The sequence below is a fragment of the Tachypleus tridentatus genome, chromosome 3 (assembly GCF_004210375.1).
Source record: "Tachypleus tridentatus isolate NWPU-2018 chromosome 3, ASM421037v1, whole genome shotgun sequence".
NCBI lineage: Eukaryota > Metazoa > Arthropoda > Merostomata > Xiphosura > Limulidae > Tachypleus > Tachypleus tridentatus.
The window spans coordinates 102,936,441-102,955,460 of record NC_134827.1 but is presented as its reverse complement, the minus strand read 5'-3'; the positions used below and the strand labels follow the sequence as shown (position 1 = coordinate 102,955,460).

The window sequence follows — 19,020 nt, the reverse complement described above, 5'->3', positions numbered from 1 at the left end:
AGTGTTAGAATTTGATGTAACAGGTGGACGAAATCCACAACTTAAGTAACAGGTGGACGAAATCCACAACTTAAGTAACAGGTGGACGAAATCCACAACTTAAGTAACAGGTGGACGAAATCCACAACTTAAGTAACAGGTGGACGAAATCCACAACTTAAGTAACAGGTGGACGAAATCCACAACTTAAGTAACAGGTGGACGAAATCCACAACTTAAGTAACAGGTGGGCCGAAATCCACAACTTAAGTAACAGGTGGGCCGAAATCCACAACTTAAGTAACAGGTGGGCGAAATCCACAACTTAAGTAACAGGTGGGCCGAAATCCACAACTTAAGTAACAGGTGGGCGAAATCCACAACTTAAGTAACAGGTGGGCCGAAATCCACAACTTAAGTAACAGGTGGGCCGAAATCCACAACTTAAGTAACAGGTGGGCAAAATCCACAACTTAAGTAACAGGTGGGCAAAATCCACAACTTAAGTAACAGGTGGACGAAATCCACAACTTAAGTAACAGGTGGACGAAATCCACAACTTAAGTAACAGGTGGACGAAATCCACAACTTAAGTACTTGTTATTTCCAGATGCCAGAAGAAGAAGCTTTCTCTGTCCTGGTGAGGCTTATGGAAGATTACAAGTTGAGAGAAATGTACAAACCATGCATGGCAGAACTAGGCCTATGCATGTATCAGTTGGAATGTATAGTCCAGGTAATGCGATTGTATGTATAGTAGTTTATGGTATTAAACAAATATCATGAGTATTTACCTTTAGCTCCTTCAGTGGTGTGAGCTGTATTGGGTTAAAATCTTGCTTGAGAAAACTGAACAACAGTTGCATAACTGTAGAAAAACTGAAAGTAGCCATTTTGAGACTGTGAAATAAGGCTTAAGGATATGTTTTCATTGTGATAGGATAACTTACTAGTTTTGAGTTATTAAAAAGTGCATTACTAGCAATTTTTAGCAAATTAATCAACTCTCAATCTTAGTTTGTAAAGCATTTGCCTGGCACCTGAGATATCAGGTTCATCTTGGAGCGTAGGGAAAAAATAACTGAAATTGCTAGATACGTACTTAGTTTGTGTATGTGCGTTTGTGGTTACTGTATCTCGTGTAGGAATAAGTAAAATAAATGTAGATTTTGTAAAAAACAATATTTTAACTTTGTACAACGTCAGTAGTAAAATTTAAATTGTTATTCTGTTTTATATTAAATTAAAAACTTTTTATGTTTTAGAAATTTTAAATACAAAATACTTGTTTTCAGAATAGTGAAAATTGCGTTGATGTTTGTTTACATAAAACTACTTGATGGGCTTTATTTGCTGTGCCTGTCGAAGAGATTGAATTTCAGATTTTAGCTTTACAAGCTCTCAACTTTATCAACTCTAGAATTTGGAACTGCAGTAGTAAATAAGAGGAATATGGTTTTAAATATTCCACATGTCAAGAAAATTTGATTTAACATACAGGAGATTCTCCCAGAACTCTATATTCATCTTCAGTCCCAAAGTTTCCAGACATCAATGTATGCCTCTTCATGGTTCTTGACTCTGTTTACGTCTTCTTTACCCTTCCAACTGGCTTGTCGAGTAATGGACCTTCTGTTGTCTGAGGTGAGTTTGTTTTGTTTAATTGTTAGGTTTATTTTTGCTATTTACCTCAGCAGTAAAATGTCATTTGTCACTGGATACGTATCTTAACATTACTGATTGAATGACGTTTTGTTTTTTACAGTAATATGACTATCATGTTTTACAGTTAACAGCTTATTTTTGCAATGATTTTGACTAAAACATTTCATTAGTTTGAGTCAGTTAATGTTTGAGTTCCCTTTTACAATAGTTTTTATCTTAAGTTCCTTGAATTAATTGTTTTCACTTTACAAAATGAATAGTGGAAGATTATGATTAAATAACTGGTTATTTAATTCTGAACATAATTCTTAGAAAAGTTTTCAAAAACCCTAAGACTGTCTTTATAATTTATTTTTAATAGGGGATAGAGATAATTTTTAGAATAGCAGTAGCAATTCTCCAGTTTTGTAAGGAAGACATTCTACAATTGGACATGGAAGGAATGTTGAAAGTAAGTTTCAGTTTTTCGCTAGAGTCTGAGAGAGTTTTAGCATGTAACAAATGTTTAACGTTCACATTATTGATACTGAGGGTTTCCTAGAATTACTTTTCTTTGTTTCGTTTGGTAGGTAAATGGCTCATTTTTTGCTATTTTTTTCTGGTCCTTAGGCTCAATTAGTTGGAAAGAATTTCAACTAAATAAAAAGTTTCTTGCTTTAATACATTTTTGACACTTACTCCTCATTGTTGACAATGGAGGTCCTTAAGGATTTTCTGGTTTTTTAATCTAAATTATACCATATTTGGATAGAACTTGAACTAAACATTCTTCTTTTAGTTATGAACATTTGTTTTTAAGGGTTATTTTAAAATAGAAGTTTCACAATTACTGCTTTTAATTGAATAGTGAAGAAAATAAATGTACATTTTATGTATTAACTCAGTTACAACTGTTGAATGAAGGTCTGGTTTCTTTATATAATTTTTAGTAGGTGTTTTTATATGGATGTAACAAACTGTTTTCCAGATAAGAAAATTGAAAACTTGGTGATTTATATTTTGCTTTCTTATGCTTGTTCTCTTTACTACAAAACCTTTCTGTGAGAATTAATCAGGAATTAACACTTCCTTCCTATGTCATCTTCAGGTTAAGAAAGAGTGTTTGAATGTGACCGTTGTTCTCTACATATCAGTAAAAGTGTTTAATACCCTTACCAGCTGTTCCGAGATACATTTTTATTTCAAGTGGGTTTCTCGTCGTCAATTAATCAGGAATATGCAATTGGAATTTTTTGTTGTCGTATTTTGTAATAATAAAGTTATTGTAGTCTATTTGCAGTTGTGTTAATTCTTTGATAGAAGACTAATTTCAATATTTATTTGTAGTATTTTCAGAAAGAAATGCCATCTAAGTGTGAGACAGATCCAGATTATCTTATTAACATGGCTTTACAAGTCAAGTACAACACGAAGAAAATGAAAAGGTGACATTAACATGAATATTTTCTATTTGGACATAACACTACTGAATAAATATAGTTATGTGATAATACAAAACTGAATGGTTTTTGTGGTTTTTTTCCCCTCAGATTAGAGAAAGAATATTCAACTTTAAAGACTAGAGAACAAGAAGAAATGATAGAAATGAGGGTAAGATATCAACTATTACGTGTAACGTTGCGTTTATAACAAGTCAATGAAAGGGAAGAAAAATCTTGCTGTATATATTAATGATTTAATTTCAGCATGTTCAAAAGACACATGCAATCTGTGTGATGACTATATAACTCACTGTAGAGGTGGATTCTCTTGCAAACTGTTTTAAAATAACAAACATCGAGTTGCTTTCAATTGATACCTGTTTTGTTGACAAGTTCTAAGTTTTAAATATATTTGTAGATTACAGTATATAATTATATCCAGGGAACAGCTAAATGATAATTTTAAGGGGGTTGATTCAGTTAAGATTCTTGTAGTAATTATAGTCGTTACTTATCAAACAAGTAATTGAAGAGAAAGTAAAAAGCTGCACATTTCAAAATCACAGCTCCTACACAGGTCTTTAGTAGGTTTTTACGGTTTAAAGTAATTTAGTATAATCATTTACCTGTAAAATGGGTACAATAAAATGTTGAATAGGGGGCAGCTCATAGTTTTAAACATGTTAAAAGGTTGTTAAGTAGGTTTAATGTAATTTCAATATCATTCTATTTGATCATTTTTTGATATTTTTGTAGTTTATTTTTTATGTTTCTGAAAGAAATGAAATACAGTAGAAAAGTTCAATCAACTAATGTACCTAATGCTTGCAGTGTAAACTTGTTACAGAGGCTGAGGACAGAAAATAGGATTCTTAGACAAAGAATTGAAAACTTAGAACAGGTAATTAGTTTTGTCCAGTGCTTTGTGTGATCTTGTAAGTGCGATTTAGTTTGAAAACGTTATTTTAAGCATTGTTTTATGTTTAAACGGTAATGTTGTATTTTATTTACAAACTACCATCTTAACGCTATGCTACGGCTATAGTAATATGTAAAGAATGCCATCATTTATGTTTTAGGGAAAATACCATCCATTTTGTACCTTCTTCAAACTGGTGTTTAGTACAAGATGAACGAACAAAAGTTTATTTTTAACGTAATTTATAAAATAAATGTGTATTTACACTAGAATATAATGACTGTTTTTATTATTTTTGTTAAGTATATCCAAAGATAGAAATTTTTACAATGGTTAGTGTTCAATTTAATCATGGAAAATGTCAGTTTCTTTATTAAACATTGAATATTTTTGTTACATTTATTGTGAGTAATAATTGCTTTGTAAAAAGTATTTATTAAATTTCGCTTCATTAAATAAGGAAAGTGCTTCCCTAGCAAGTAGGCTAATAGAGGGACAAGTTAGTCGAGCCCAGGAAGCAGAAGATAATTTTATTATCAAGAGGGAACTCGTTGCTTTGCGGGATAAAGAAAATACCATAAAGCAGCAGCTGGAGCGAGCTTACGGAGAACTGCAAGAAATGCACAAGGTAGAGCGAATGTCTCAGTTTTCATAACCTGATAGTCAAGTTTGTCTTGAATGATTAGTTAATTCTATTAAAAAAAAAAAGCTCAAATTTTTGTAAGAAATAGTTTGAGGCTTTGATGTTTACCTTATACACAAAATAACTATCACAAATATGTAATATTTTAAAACCCTGAAAACATTTCGTAAATCAGTCACTGCTCTACACGTTCGATAATGTATTGTGTAAAAATTAATGTATAATAATGCAACAAGGAAACTTTTTTTACTCAAAGTAATCATTGTTATGCAACCAGTGAAAACTATTTATAAGAATAAAAATTGGTTTTTCTAGGAGTATTACTGTTTTGTCTATGGTTGAGTATTTTTATCATTTTAAATTTTCTAATATTTTCTTTTTGGGTCTCTACCAGTTTAGTTCTACTGGCACTCTGGATTTTATAGAAATCAAGGGTAAAATGTTTCTTGGTTTATGTTTTTGTGTGAGAGGCCTAGAAAACTGTACATGCTTATTGTGGCTAGAGAAGGTAAACTAACTAACTCTTTCGCTATAATATACACAAGTTTGTCTACACATTTGCACACGTTAAGTAGTTGCACTATCATTTTGGATACAGCATGTGTATCTTCACAAAATTTGGTAAATTTTTAGTAAAGATTGCAAGTATTTTGTACACAAAATTCATGTTTTTAATGAAATATTTTTACCAGATATTTGTTTGTAAAAATACTCTGTCAATACTAGTTTCAGTGCAAATCGATTTCATGTTATGATTAAAAAAACACTATTATTTGTTCCAAAAATATCGTTATTTGCATAATCTCTAAAACTTCCTAAATACATTTTAAATATTTGTTTTCAGTAAGACTATATATTTTATTTTCTCTACTCTAACTATGTGTGTTCTATCACTTGGCCTTGTATCCACTCTAAGAAAATTAGGAAATAAATATAAATTATGCTTTCTTCATCCTAGAACGACTACATATTATAACACACAAATAAAAATAAAAAAGTAGCATAAGTTTCATAACACTATATATTTACACATATATTTATTATTTTTTATTATATTGACTTTCCAGTCATGCCTAGCAAACATTACATAACTTGCATTGACTCTGTGCATGCTCATTCATGTTACATATCCAGTAATATAAAACTGACCTTTAGTCTTCCTTGTCTTGACTGTGTTTTAGTGGAATAGCATTTTGTAATATACAGTCACATTTCAATTTTTATATATATTATGTATGTAGGTTATTACTATTTGGAAAGAAGTTATTAAACTTATTTTTCTTAAAATATAGAACAATAAGTTGAGAAGTAAAACAAACAATTATCTCTTCTTGCTTTAACCTTTGTACTCAGTTGCTGCTAGACATAAATTGCTAAGCCTTTTTAAAATTTTGCATGTGGAGGATACCAAACAAGTTTTATAGATATATTACAACCATAAAATTTTTGAAGCAATAATCCAAAACACATTAACATGAAATCAAATACACTGCATATTTAAAAAAAAAAAAAGGGTCCAAGCTATAATGTTGAATTATAAAATGTAGCCTAGGTTTTGGAGGTGACTGCAGAAGTTGGGCCCCCATTGTTGTGGGGATACACAGTGTATTAGTCTTAATTTCCAATTTGCTAGTCTCATCTAAGAAAATTAGAAATTAGGAGTTAAATAACCAAAAAAGTCATAGATAACTACATTGATACCATAGAATTCCTCTAATTTACTAAGCTTAGTAACTAAGGTGTATTTGGATTTAAAAAAAATGTGAAACTTCGAGCAGAATACAGATACAACCAACCTCCTTTAAATCTTGGATCGAAAGAACGTGGTAACCTTTTTACAGATTAAAATGGCTGAGAAAAACCCCTCTTGGAACATTCCGAGCTGTTGATTGGTTATTCACCTGTCGTGTATTGAAGTAAGAGTGTATAAGGGATGGTTTTCAAAAATGTAAAGAGATGAATGAGGACATCACGTTTGATTCAGTACATAAGCCATATATCAGCAAAATAAAGATGTGGTTCTTATTTTAATTCCAGCTTATCAATATTAGTAATCTGAGTTACTAATTTATACAAAACTACAGACTTAGTATTTTGACATTACAAACATCTACTTTTGAACAGTGCTGTATTAAACACATCACGTGACTCACTAAAATATTAAAATAATCTACAGTTTTATTTCAGACTTATTTACACAAGTTCATAAAATAGTAGTTAAATAACATTTTGAACACAAGTCAACAAATGCAATGACATGGCCTTGGACCTGTGACATGTAGAAAGAGGGTTTATTTTGTCTTATGAAATTCTGTATGTATTACACTATTATGAAATTTATTCTTGATATATCTTCTTCATAGATTTGGTCTCAGTCTCCTTCACTAGATGCATATGCAGAAGACATCATTAAAGCAATTCAGGGGGAGTTGATGGATGTGAAAGTGAAAGAAGCAGAGAAGGAAAATGTTATACAACAGTTGAAACAGAAGATCCATGAACTAGAAGAGGTAAGATATTTTTAAATATCATGATAGTTAGATGTTTATAGAGTTCTCTATTTGTAAAATTACTGTATGATAGATTTAGTTACTTGTTGTTTACTTTAAAATAAGGCCAACAAAGAGCTGAGAGAAACAGTGCCTGATAATTCCATGGCAAGCCTCCAGGAAGAGTTAATAGCCAGTAAGCTTCGGGAAGCTGAACTTAATCTGTTTATGAAGGAGTTACGACAGAAAGTGGTTGATCTCCAGGCAATGTGGGAGGTAAGAAATTGTGTGTAATATGGCATGATACTGAAATACTTTAGTATGTTTTCTATATGTCATTATCCTTACGTTTTATTAAGTTATTTTAAAAGCTGTGAGATAGTGTACAATGAAATAAATGACAAACTTTTAATTAAACTTTAAATGATGAGATGCAATCATTATTTTATGTGACAAACAACCATAGCACCAGTTGTTTGGTTAGAATGCACTGTTAATTGTAACTTATCTTTTTGAAAACGTTATTTGTATACAAGGAATAAGTTTCAGTAGTAATGTATACGTTAATTATACTTGTTTTAAACGTTTCTTTTCAAGCTTATACAGATAATATTATGTATAATATAACAGTGGAGATAAAGATGTTTTAAAAATGTATTACATTTTTCAGAAGCATTTAGCCGACACAAGCTGTTCATCACCAACTGAAAAAATGGAGAAAACTGTTCTTTATCAGTTACAGGAAGATCTAATGACAGTAAAGTTTCGTGAAGCAGATGCTACAGTAGAACTGAAAGAACTGAGGCAGAAAGTCATGGAATTAGAAACTCAGGTGTTAAAAATTAAAAATACCTCACAAACGAAAATTTTACTTCAAGTTAATTTCAGTGTTCAAACATTTTAGTTAATCACATTACCACTGTCGTCTTATTAATGTTAGATTTGTGATTGAATTATAAGGAATGCAGAAATAATATGAATCATCCTTGCATAACGTGATTTTAAAAAATTGTTTTTGTTAGTTCATATTAACGTCAGGGGAAAATGGGTTTGTCATACTTACTCTCAAAATGTTACTGAACTATTTCATAAATGTATGTTAATATGTTTGGTAGGAGGTTGTAGATTATACTTTCAAATATTAGTATTATGTTTTAGTTAATTTCTGAATTAAAAGTTAAATATTAAAAAAGAAAATCCTAAATATGAATTTTAACATCACGTTTTGAGACAACATGAAACCTGTTGGGGTCCCTCCTTAGGTGTTCCATGCTCTAAACTAAATTCACTTTTAAAAAACTTTAAACCTGTTATTATTTATACAGTTATCAAGCTCTTTTCTAAAACCATTTAAATTTACTGCCTCTATAACATATGATGGCAACCCACCTCAGAGGCCGACCACTCTGTTACAAAAGTAAAACTGTATTAGCAGAAAATTATTCCTACCATGCCAAAATTTATACTTGTGTCCTCTAGTTCTATTATTCTCACTGTGGAGTGTGAAAAAAGATGATTGATCACAATTATCAATTCCCTTCAAAATTTTAAACACCTCAGATTCACCCCAACTCTTCTTTTTCAAGAAAATACAATTTGAGAGATTTCAGCATTTCCTACGACAATAATCTTTCCATCCCAAACACAATTTCGTTAATCCTTTTTAACAGTTTAATGTTTTTCCTAACGTAAGGAGACTAAGACTGAACACAGTACTCCAAATGTAGCCAAACCTGTGACCTATACAATGAACTTATAACCTCTTTAGACTTATATTCAATATTTCTGTAGATAAAACCTAAAGTCCTATTTCCCCTACTACTACCAACAACTTATTGTGTCGATGGCTTTAGATACTGATCAACTACTACACCAAGACCCTTTTATTTCATAAAACAGTTAAGATTATTATATTTAAAAACAGCTCGTTTGGATTGAGAAAATATTTTACGTAGAGAAGTGAACAACGTTTCGACTTTCATCGGTCATTGTCAGGTTCACAAAGAAAGAAAGAGGTAACTGACCGGAAAATGTTTCCTCAACCCAAACGAGCCATTTTTACATATATATTTCTCTACAAGCGAGTTTTCTCGACATCACTGAGTTAAGATTATTCCCATCCAGATTATACTTACAATTCAAATTATGATAACTTGCATGCAATATCTTGGATTTATTATAATTAAAACCAGTTTGGCTTGGAGGATGGGACAGCCAAGATGGTCTTACAGGTCCTTTACTGTCCCTAAACATTGTTGTACATTAACATAATGCACATTCACCAAATCAGACATGTATGTGCCTTATGTTACAAGATTTAAGTCATTTAGACTAAACATTTGTGTTTTGTTTATACTTTACAGTAATTCTAGAACCAAAAAAGCGTAATTTATCTTTCCAAATTGTTTTTATTCTGGTTACAAGGTTGGTCAAATCGACCAAACCCATCTGTTTGATAACTATCTAGAAGTTATAAAGATTTCATATGTGAAATGTGACATTTTTATGATGAGTAAAAGTACTTTTAATCTTCAAATCAAATTACTTTGCATGTTGGATAATGAACATTCAAAAGTGAAAAGGTATGAACAAATCTTAAACTCACCAAAAAATTGTGTACAAAAGCCTTGTAATGTTTACTGATAATCTGCAAAACTTAAGATGTATGTGTTGTATTATGATATGAAAAGTATAACAAGCATGAAATGGTTTGGGATTGGTCTCTTGGATCAAGCATGTAATCGGAGAGTTAAGAGATAGAAAGGGAATAACTTTACCTTGCTTGTGTAAAAGAAGACTGCTTGCTCATTACTTAGATGCTGTGTAAAATTTCTTATCAAAATCTTTTATCTACAAGGAATTTAACTGTCTTATCTTCTTGAGCACAGAACCAAATGAGCTTGAACCAACTCCGAAGGCAAGCAGATGAAATGCAGAAATTGCAGGAAAAATATGACACTGCTTTAGAAAACAATAGTGAACTACAAGGCCAACTGAGAGATGAACAGTATAGAAACTTGGATTTAATTTCACAGGTTTGTGAGGACATCAACTTTATGTAAAGTAGCAATAGACCTAAAGAATATTGAATTTTTAGATATATACATTGTTTAAGATTACCTCAATTAAAACATCTACCATCTTTTATAATTTTTGTCCATTAAAGAATAGCTTGTTATGAGTAACACAAAGTTTATTGTTTAACCTTATCCATTCACTGCCAAGATTCTCTCTGGCTGTTGTATTATATTTCATCAATTAATTCCACCAATTTAATCTTTGAAACAATGAAGTGTTTCTTATTATAATCGGTATTGCCATACTTGTTTAAAACAACAATCTTAATAAAACCAGTGGACTTGTGTAACGCAAGCAAAAATACTTATCTTCAATTGTGGGAAAAGTTTAAATTAATCTATCAATTTAAAAGTTAATTGCGTTGCACTCTTCACTCAGAATCAAAGCTCTGAGGAACTTTTACTACTCACCAGAAAAAGTAATTGTTGAGCATTTCGGTTATGCCAGGAGCCATTAAACGATAACATATAGTAAACTTGTATATTGTTATTTAGTCCTGCCACATTTTGAAATATGTGTGATAATGTGATAACTTCCTAACAGTTTAGTGTAGAATAGTGTTTATGAAATAAAATTTGACGTCATACTTGGTCTCCCATTATTTAAAAACATATAATTGAGTTTTCCTAACAGGAGACACATGAACACTTGGACAGACTTCTTGATTTGTAACATATTTGGCTGAAGTGTCAGATAAATGTGTGATTCTGGACAGATTAATTCATTTATTACTTTCCTTTATTTAGTACCAGACTAATAAAGGTTTTCCAACTTCTGATTTAATTATTTTATCAGTTTTAATTTACAAATATTAATGTCGTATGCTACGTAAAAATTTCATCTTTTAATAAATTTTAGCATACTTTCCTTTTGAGTAAGATATTTCTTGTAACTTTAAAGATTTTGCTAGTGTTATATAGGTAAATTCACTACATTTGTACTAGTTTCTAAAAATTGGTGATTTGTACCTGCATTCTTTAGATAAAGGAACAGCAAGTGATGTCTAGGATTGGAGAGGTTGAGCAAGCCCACATCATCACAGAACTGAAGCAGAAGGTTTCCTTTTTAGAGATAAAGGTAGAGCATGTTTCAAATACCCTTTCTTATGTTACATTATCTTACTGACTTGGAATTTATCCAAGTATAATATATCATGCAATTTTAACTTGGTAAGAGTTACCGATTGTTTTGTTTCATGTTTTTGCATATTTTGTAAATAGACTTAATTTGAAGGAATAGTCTTTAAAAGATATAAAAATATGTCCAGAGATTTTTTATTAGTAGTGGTAAGTTGTAACTTTAAAGTAACTTATAACTACCTGGTATATACAAAGTATTTAAAGTTAGGTTCTACGATATTTACTATATTTGTGAAGAACTTATATAATTCAAGTAAAAATGCATTCGATCTTTCCGTTAAGCCTGATTATTCATAAATATTCAGATAGCTTCCTATTGCACTGCTCAGTGGTTAATAACTATTGAGTCTGTGTTTCTTTCTTCTGAACTAGGAGTTACAACTTAATTTAAAAAAAAATACAAAAAATGGCCACAACTCCACAACAGATATTTTGTATTTCTTCAGTATTTCATCTGCCCTTATTATTATATTTAACTGCTGAGATAATCTATGGTATGAACTTGTTGCATCTAATATACAATTAACCCATTTCAGTTCTTTCTATTAGCTATCAAAAACCAACAAATTTTAACTTTTTACCATACCTTGAGGACCTATTAAAAAAACAACATCTAAATAAACTTGTGATCTTTTATCATTTTGATATTAAAAATAACTATTAACTAATCCAGTATAAACATAGTTTTTTTAACATCTTAAGAACTGATAATATTAATCTTAGGCAACAAAAAATAAACAACTTGCTTACTTACAACAACTAGAACACATTCTTACGATCGAGTTCTAGGATATAATTTAGTGTTGCCATGTGGAATTGAAATAACCCTTGTTGACCTTTCAGAATCAGGAGATACTTACAGCTGGACAGTTATCATCAGGGACAGAAAACGATGAACTCAAAGGTCTACATGATCGACTAGCTGAGCTACAAGCTGAGGTTACCACTTGTAAATATAGTGTAATTGTACAACTTGTAGAAAAGCAATGTAACTTCGTGAAAGTTTTGTAAATGGAAATATGTTTGAATACATAATAAGCTGTCTTGGAATTGAGCCCAGTATGAAGTCTGATGAAGCTTTAACTTGGTAGATTTATCCATTGTAACCAGTTTACGACATTTTAATATTCTAGAGATGTATTTTAATCAATTATCCACAGTGTTCTAAAGATTAGTGTTAAGTTTGATTAGAAATGAAAAAAATGCTGCAATTTTGGAAACTTAAGAATTCAAGTCTTAATATTGTCAGTTAAGAGTTCTCATTTGTAATAATAATCTATTTATTTGTCTAAACTATAAAATGAAAATTCCAAGCACTTAAAACTGTCGATGTTTATTTTACTCGTACGGTAAAACTTGTCAATGAATGCTGTCGATAAGTTCAATCCTTTCTTGTCATGAGACATTTCTTCTTACTCTGTGAAAGACACAACGATCATAGGTGCTTCATTTTTCTTTCACTCTGACTGGTTCAAACGTTTTAAGATGGTAGAAAGGATGGTGAGATGGGTTCTGTTGCCTGACATTATTTCATTTCAACAAAATTTTTATAGTAAAATGTACTTTGATTAAATTGCTCATGACTCAACGGTGTTTCGTTGTTTTAGGTGATGCAACACGAAACCCAAAACAGAAGACTAACAGCTACAGTGGCTCTTCTTAACTTGCATCAACACAACAACAACAACAGAAAAACTAGCATGATGTCAGAAGGGTCTCTCGGCCATATTAATAGTCTCTTAGGGTTGACTAGTAGTAGAAGTAACTACACCAAAAATAGCAGAGTGAATGAGCGACTGCTGGAACTGGGAAGGAAGCAGCCTCAACTGTTCAACCAAGATTTGCTCAAGAATAGGAAAACTTAATGCTGTTTTAGTCAGTTTAGGCTTCCCATGCGAGACACTTGTAGGAAGACGACCTATCTTGTGTGACAAAACTGTTATTCAAAAATGTGAATTAATAACACAGAAAATTAAAGACCTTTGTTTTTATAATGAAAAAAGACAAAAAATTAGAGAATAGCAATAAATTTAGTCATTTGTATTATCTTTCTTTGTTTACCAAGTTCTTACTTCATATATGGATTAGTTTTATAATGGAATATCAGAATATTTTCTTCAAGTTGAAGTAACATTTAATTGGTTTTGGTACCAATTCTAGTAGGTTTCTCTACTGGCCCTTCTCTGTGCCAACTTTGATTTTGTGGTTTTATAACGTGGAAACTACCTGCAATTATAAGCTTAAAGTTTTATTAAATGTTATTTATCTTTATATTTGATAAACTTACCATCACTATATATCACAAACTATGCGGTAAACATAAAAGTTTTGTTTTTCTCATTAAGACTATGTTGTAATGAGATCACAAAAGTTGGAAGTTATGATGTCAAAATTCTAATGTTTGAGAATTTCATAATAGATCTTCAGAGCTTGAAGTCTTATTATTCTGTCATAGTTAAAGATGGTGTGTGTTGGGTTTGATGAAAATAGAAGTGACAAAAAATTTTCAAAACTGAGAATATTTACTGCAAACAGTAGGAGTATCGAACGATACTAAACATGTTATGATTCCAGTTTTTGATGTTGAAATTAGATAATTATTCTGTTTCAAGTTGTTTAAGGCTTTTATATCTCAATGACTTAAGTCTGAAATTGTTACAAGGTAAAGGGTGTATTATTTGTATTTCATGATTGTATCTTGGAAAGCCCGAGTTGATTCTTGGTAAGTAGTCCTACCTATTGCTTAAGAATTTATTTACAAATACGTTGGATGTTTATTCTATCCTTGACTCAACAGTTACCGTATTTGTAGCTACAAAGATTATCAAAATGACATAATTGTTTCAACTTTATGGAGAGAACAATGCCCTCTATTAGTGACCAATGTTTAATAACATTCAGACTGTTTCACAACTTAACTGGTAACAATTCTCTGTGGGCAAACTATCCAGAGTGATTGAAGAAATTATGTAGGAGAATGACACTAACTAGTACATTGTATATATAACTAAATCTCGTCACGTAGTTTGTTAATATGGGAAGTTATTATATTTCTTGGAAGGAAGTTTTAAAATATTCAAGAGTGTTGAGAGAGGAGATTGTTGGGTGTGGATATTTTCATATTTATTCAATCCTTGGAAGTGTAAAAATAATTTTAAATAAGATAGAGCTCGTGGTTTTTATCTTTCGTAGATATTAATATGATTTAAGCTAAGCCCTGTCCACTTTCAGTTTATAATTGTGTGTGATATTTGAAGCAAGTGTTGTGTCAATACTGACTCTAACAGGTATATATGTTTCTTCAACTCTACTTCCCAAGTCGACCACACCCACCCTGATTATATTTTTATATTAAAATGGAAAGTAAACACGTTCCAGAGTAAAGGCTGGAATCTTCAGACCCTGTCCAATCCTCTCCACTGTTTTAAATGTTTACAGAGAGTAATACGCCAGCTTTAGTGAAAATAATATTCATAGTAAATAAGTAGAATGTTATATTTTTAAAGTAGAAAAAGCAGTAATTAAACAATTTATACTCTTATCTTGGAATATGAGAAGTGGTCACTTCATCCAGCAAGTAATATTTTTAATTATTTTAATAATAAGGCCTGGTCCTTTTAAAGTATTTTTATTTAGAATACACTTTCACAGCTGTTTTACAAAGATCTTGAAAGAGTGGTTTAAGTCACAACACAGCATAAGGCTCACGTAACAAATGGTGAGGATAGGATGAATTATAGTTGTAACCATCAGCTGTTTCTCATAATTATATTAACCCCACACCTCGCAAATGTACTTCTTAGAACATTATACAAAATATTCCATACTCATTAATATCAGTTATAAATCTAACAATTTTCTTACTCATTGGAATATATTCAATGGAATATGGTGTTCAAATTTGAAGAAACGAACCAGCCCCAGCCTTCTGACACTTGAACGTCAGGGAAAGTTCTCCATAAAATGATAGCTGAGACACAGTTAATTGTTATAAGAATATTTATGAATATTTAATAAACACACAAACATAATTACCAAAATATCACAGATGAAATTTACTTTGGGAATAGAATTTTAATTATCTGAGAATAAAGGCAAAACTATTTCCCAGTTCAATATTGTGAACTTTACTTATAATTATTTGGTCCCTCATTTTACAGTTGTTGGCAAAAATTTAACTTTATTTGATCAATTATAATGTCTAATCCAGAACTCTAAGTTCAACAACCACGGTGCTGAATATAAAAATACCCATTTATTCTATTTTATATTAATAAATCTAGAATGTATCTTTGTAGTAAGTAAGTAAAAGAAAATTCTGGCTATAGCTTGAGAAACAAGGGGGTAAACTACTTAATTTAGAAGAACACACAGTGCTAAAACACACAACTAACTACATCGTTACAATAAAGTAAGATGGAGAACAGCCAGTATAATATGTAAAACTTTCTTCTAAATACAACAAAGCAGATACCAGCAACTTAGCGTGACTGATGATTAAATATTGTGGACAAATACACACCCCATATATCCATCCATCTGTTGTTTACTTTCACTCACCTACAGTAAAGAACCGTTCATTGAACTACTTTGTGTTTTTTATGTGTTAAAATAAATTACTTTTAACTGTACAAGTTATTTAACATATTACTACATAGAATGCCTTTTTCACTTCCCTTCACATACAGGAATAACTTCATTGTAACAAAACAAGTTAGTTATTAATAATTTACAGTAACACATGGGGTACACAATGTAAAATATCACAGTTAGTGAGGGCTACTTCTTTAAACATGTACTATATTTAATATGAGTGTATAAAGGATCAGATTGGTCTAGCTAAGGTCATGGTCAACCAACTGCTAACATGAATTGAGGTTGATCTAAAGGTAAGGTACAAGTTTGTTCTATGTAAGGTTCACAGAAGTGTCGGCTGGAGTCGCTGAGTGATCTCCTGGAGTAGTGCTGCCTGTCCAGCAGGAACTTTAATAAAAACATCATCTGTGACAATTCTCCAGCTCAAGCTTGACTGTAAGAACAAAAACTCCACAAGTTATCAAACAGACAAGAATATACGACCTACATAAACAGGGGTATATTGTTAATAAAAGGCCATCGAAATGTTAAATCAAGCTATACCCTTAAGGAAATGTATATATACAACTGCATGACCAACACACTGGCACCAGTGTGAAAACTGTAACCTACCGTTATTCTACACTGATGTGAAATAACAGAAATGTTAATAAGAATGGGGAATTATGATAATCACCTGCAACTTATCAGCAACATTTTCATCTGTATTATAATGAACATGCCACAGTTCCACTTCTCGCCAGGCGTGGTCAGTATTCCAGGGGTCATCCATGTACCCTTTCATAACAATCTCACACTTCACACCCTGCTGGTTACTTGGATCGGATGAAACGCTACAGTTCTGTAGGAACTACAAATAAAAGAAACATCTTGATGAGATATGTTTATATAAAGTTTGCAAGTGTTAAAAACATACCTTATCTATTATCTTAAGCAACATTTTCATTTGATGGAAGTAGTTTATTATAATGGAAATAGGAAATACTAAACAGGTAATTAGATGAAGTCAGAGTTTGGTACAGTGGAGAGAACAAAGCTGCAGGTCAATATATATAAATGTTTTAGTTTCATTTTGTTTCCGTCTGATACTGAGTGAAACAAAAACTCATTAATACAAATTAAGAATGTAACTCAAGCCATTAATCTGTATCACCTCTGAAATGTTAATGTACACGACAGTTCTACGAAATTGGATTTAGTTTTGAGAAGTTTGGAATGATGCATAGAAATGTGTAAATATACTATTACAAATTTCTCTGTTTGACTTGCATTTTATTAATGTATTCTTTCAGGGCTATAAAATTAGGCCTTAACTCTTTTTCATAACTTGCCTAATTTTGTAATGAATGTTAATTATTATTATTTGAAAATTCTCACGGAACAATCTGTTCTCACCAGATGTCACTGCATATGTTGTTGGTATGTATTCTTAACTATGTACCAAACACCGGACAAAAACATTTCTATACGTGTAGTTTCTTTGATAGATTGTGTACAAGTCCACGTGTGATGCATTTATCCAGTACATTTTGCATAAATAATATAATAAAACATAAAACTTTTCTGTTTTATTAATATATGAAGTATGGGCTTTAAACAAAGTTCATTTCCAAAAAAAGAAAAACCCCGATCTGAAATGGGTAATCAATCAACATCTGAACACTCACTAGGGTTAAATAGAAACGGAATGATAACAACACATTTTCAAATACATAAAACAATCGTATCTACACAAGTGTGGTTTTAACACCACTACATACATAGGTAAAGTAAGTGCTTATTAACCCAGTCCCTTACCCAACTCAAACAAACAAAAAAGCATGTTGTTGTTTAATTAAACTAAAATACGTGGATGAAGGTAGACTAAAACAACCTTAAATATGTTTACAAATATCTCTAGATTGGTATTCAAGATCAATCCAAATATTGCTATTTTCCGTACATCTTGCTTATACATAAAAAATTTAAACTTCTGCGAGTTAAAAGGACTACTTGTCTAAATGCAATGCTAGAACAAAAATCTGTACCCAGAAACCTTACAAAACAGTAGTGGAAGAACCTTTATGTGACGAATATTAGCACACAGTTATGGTTATAATCGCAGAACAATAACTGTTCATGGACACTGTATGTGGTAGTTAGAATAAGCAGTTAAGTTTGTAGAAAAATTTGTTCTTCCTTAAAAATTAAATACAGTTAGAGGTGACAACTCACCTGCTCCAAATCCTCTTTGGTTTTCCATTTATTTGTTCCAGTTTCTTGAACTTTGAAGAGAGCACGAGTAACTTCATACTTCTGGTCACCTGGTACAAAACCCTGGGGAACATGGTGAAGATTATTGTTTGCCCACACACTTGTGATCGATACAAACAGAAGATAGAACTATTCTAGCTGTACACAAACTAATGATGTAAAAAGAATGTCTTAACTTCTGACAGAAACATTATACTTGGCAACTTGCTTTTAAGGCTTTACTAATCAAGTCGTTAGACTTTTAACTTTAAACCAAGACACTCACTCCTGGTAAAGTAATCTGGTCTCTCTTCTCAGTTGTCCTGAGAACAACAAATTCCAATCCTTTACCACCAGGAGTTACAACTGTGCTCTTCTGCCACCTACAAGAGTAAACAGAGAATCTCAGTTACAATGTCCCATGAGGTTATATGTACCACAACAGTTACAATACCGATAAAGATTCATCTCTTACATTTCTTTCACATCCTATTTCTTCACAACGTCACCTTATTATGACTGTCTGAATTGGTAGAAATTAACTTACGTGAAGAGAAACAAAATTCCATGTTTGAAACTCTTATGGGGAAACCATGATTAAACATGAGTATATATAACTGATTATAGAAAAACACCTAACATACCTGGTCATGATAAGAATGATGTAATGATTTGGACCCCAACGTGGTAAAGCACCCTTTCCTCTTAATCCAGTTCGACCACGTGGATTCCTTGAAGGAAAATAGCAGCTTAAAAACTTTTAAGAAACTCGGTTACTTCCAAGTATATATCTAGTAATAAATAATTGAGCACTGTTAACAAATAAAAGATAACAGTATGTACTTCTTAGAAAATTAAA

At 31.3% G+C, this 19,020-nt stretch overlaps 1 protein-coding gene and 1 pseudogene across 6 annotated transcripts in view; one reads left to right on the top strand and one right to left on the bottom strand.

The window, feature by feature from the left end:
* The window catches only part of LOC143247638 (ecotropic viral integration site 5 ortholog-like), a 59,942-nt gene extending 46,560 nt beyond the window's left edge, over window positions 1–13,382 (top strand). For 2 of the 5 annotated variants that reach the window (XM_076495997.1, XM_076495996.1), the window contains exons 5-18: window positions 590–715; window positions 1,480–1,623; window positions 2,006–2,095; window positions 2,971–3,068; window positions 3,174–3,234; window positions 3,913–3,966; window positions 4,445–4,612; window positions 6,991–7,137; window positions 7,243–7,392; window positions 7,787–7,948; window positions 10,005–10,151; window positions 11,176–11,271; window positions 12,177–12,272; window positions 12,941–13,382. In XM_076495997.1, coding sequence (XP_076352112.1) covers window positions 590–715; window positions 1,480–1,623; window positions 2,006–2,095; window positions 2,971–3,068; window positions 3,174–3,234; window positions 3,913–3,966; window positions 4,445–4,612; window positions 6,991–7,137; window positions 7,243–7,392; window positions 7,787–7,948; window positions 10,005–10,151; window positions 11,176–11,271; window positions 12,177–12,272; window positions 12,941–13,198 — 1,797 coding nt within the window. In that variant the 3' untranslated portion in view covers window positions 13,199–13,382. Of the gene's footprint in view, window positions 1–589; window positions 716–1,479; window positions 1,624–2,005; window positions 2,096–2,970; window positions 3,069–3,173; window positions 3,235–3,912; window positions 3,967–4,444; window positions 4,613–6,990; window positions 7,138–7,242; window positions 7,393–7,786; window positions 7,949–10,004; window positions 10,152–11,175; window positions 11,272–12,176; window positions 12,283–12,940 lie in introns of all 5 variants that reach the window. The other 3 variants (XM_076496000.1, XM_076495999.1, XM_076495998.1) reach the window with 2 other exon arrangements.
* Window positions 13,383–14,975: 1,593 nt separating this feature from the next.
* Window positions 14,976–19,020, bottom strand: part of LOC143247639 (transient receptor potential cation channel subfamily M member-like 2) — a 67,255-nt pseudogene continuing 63,210 nt past the window's right edge. Inside the window, exons 26-30 of the transcript XR_013026626.1 lie at window positions 18,806–18,892; window positions 18,448–18,544; window positions 18,144–18,245; window positions 16,606–16,779; window positions 14,976–16,362 (exon numbers count right to left, since the gene is read on the bottom strand). The product of XR_013026626.1 is annotated as a transient receptor potential cation channel subfamily M member-like 2 (transcript). The remainder of the gene's footprint in view (window positions 16,363–16,605; window positions 16,780–18,143; window positions 18,246–18,447; window positions 18,545–18,805; window positions 18,893–19,020) is intronic.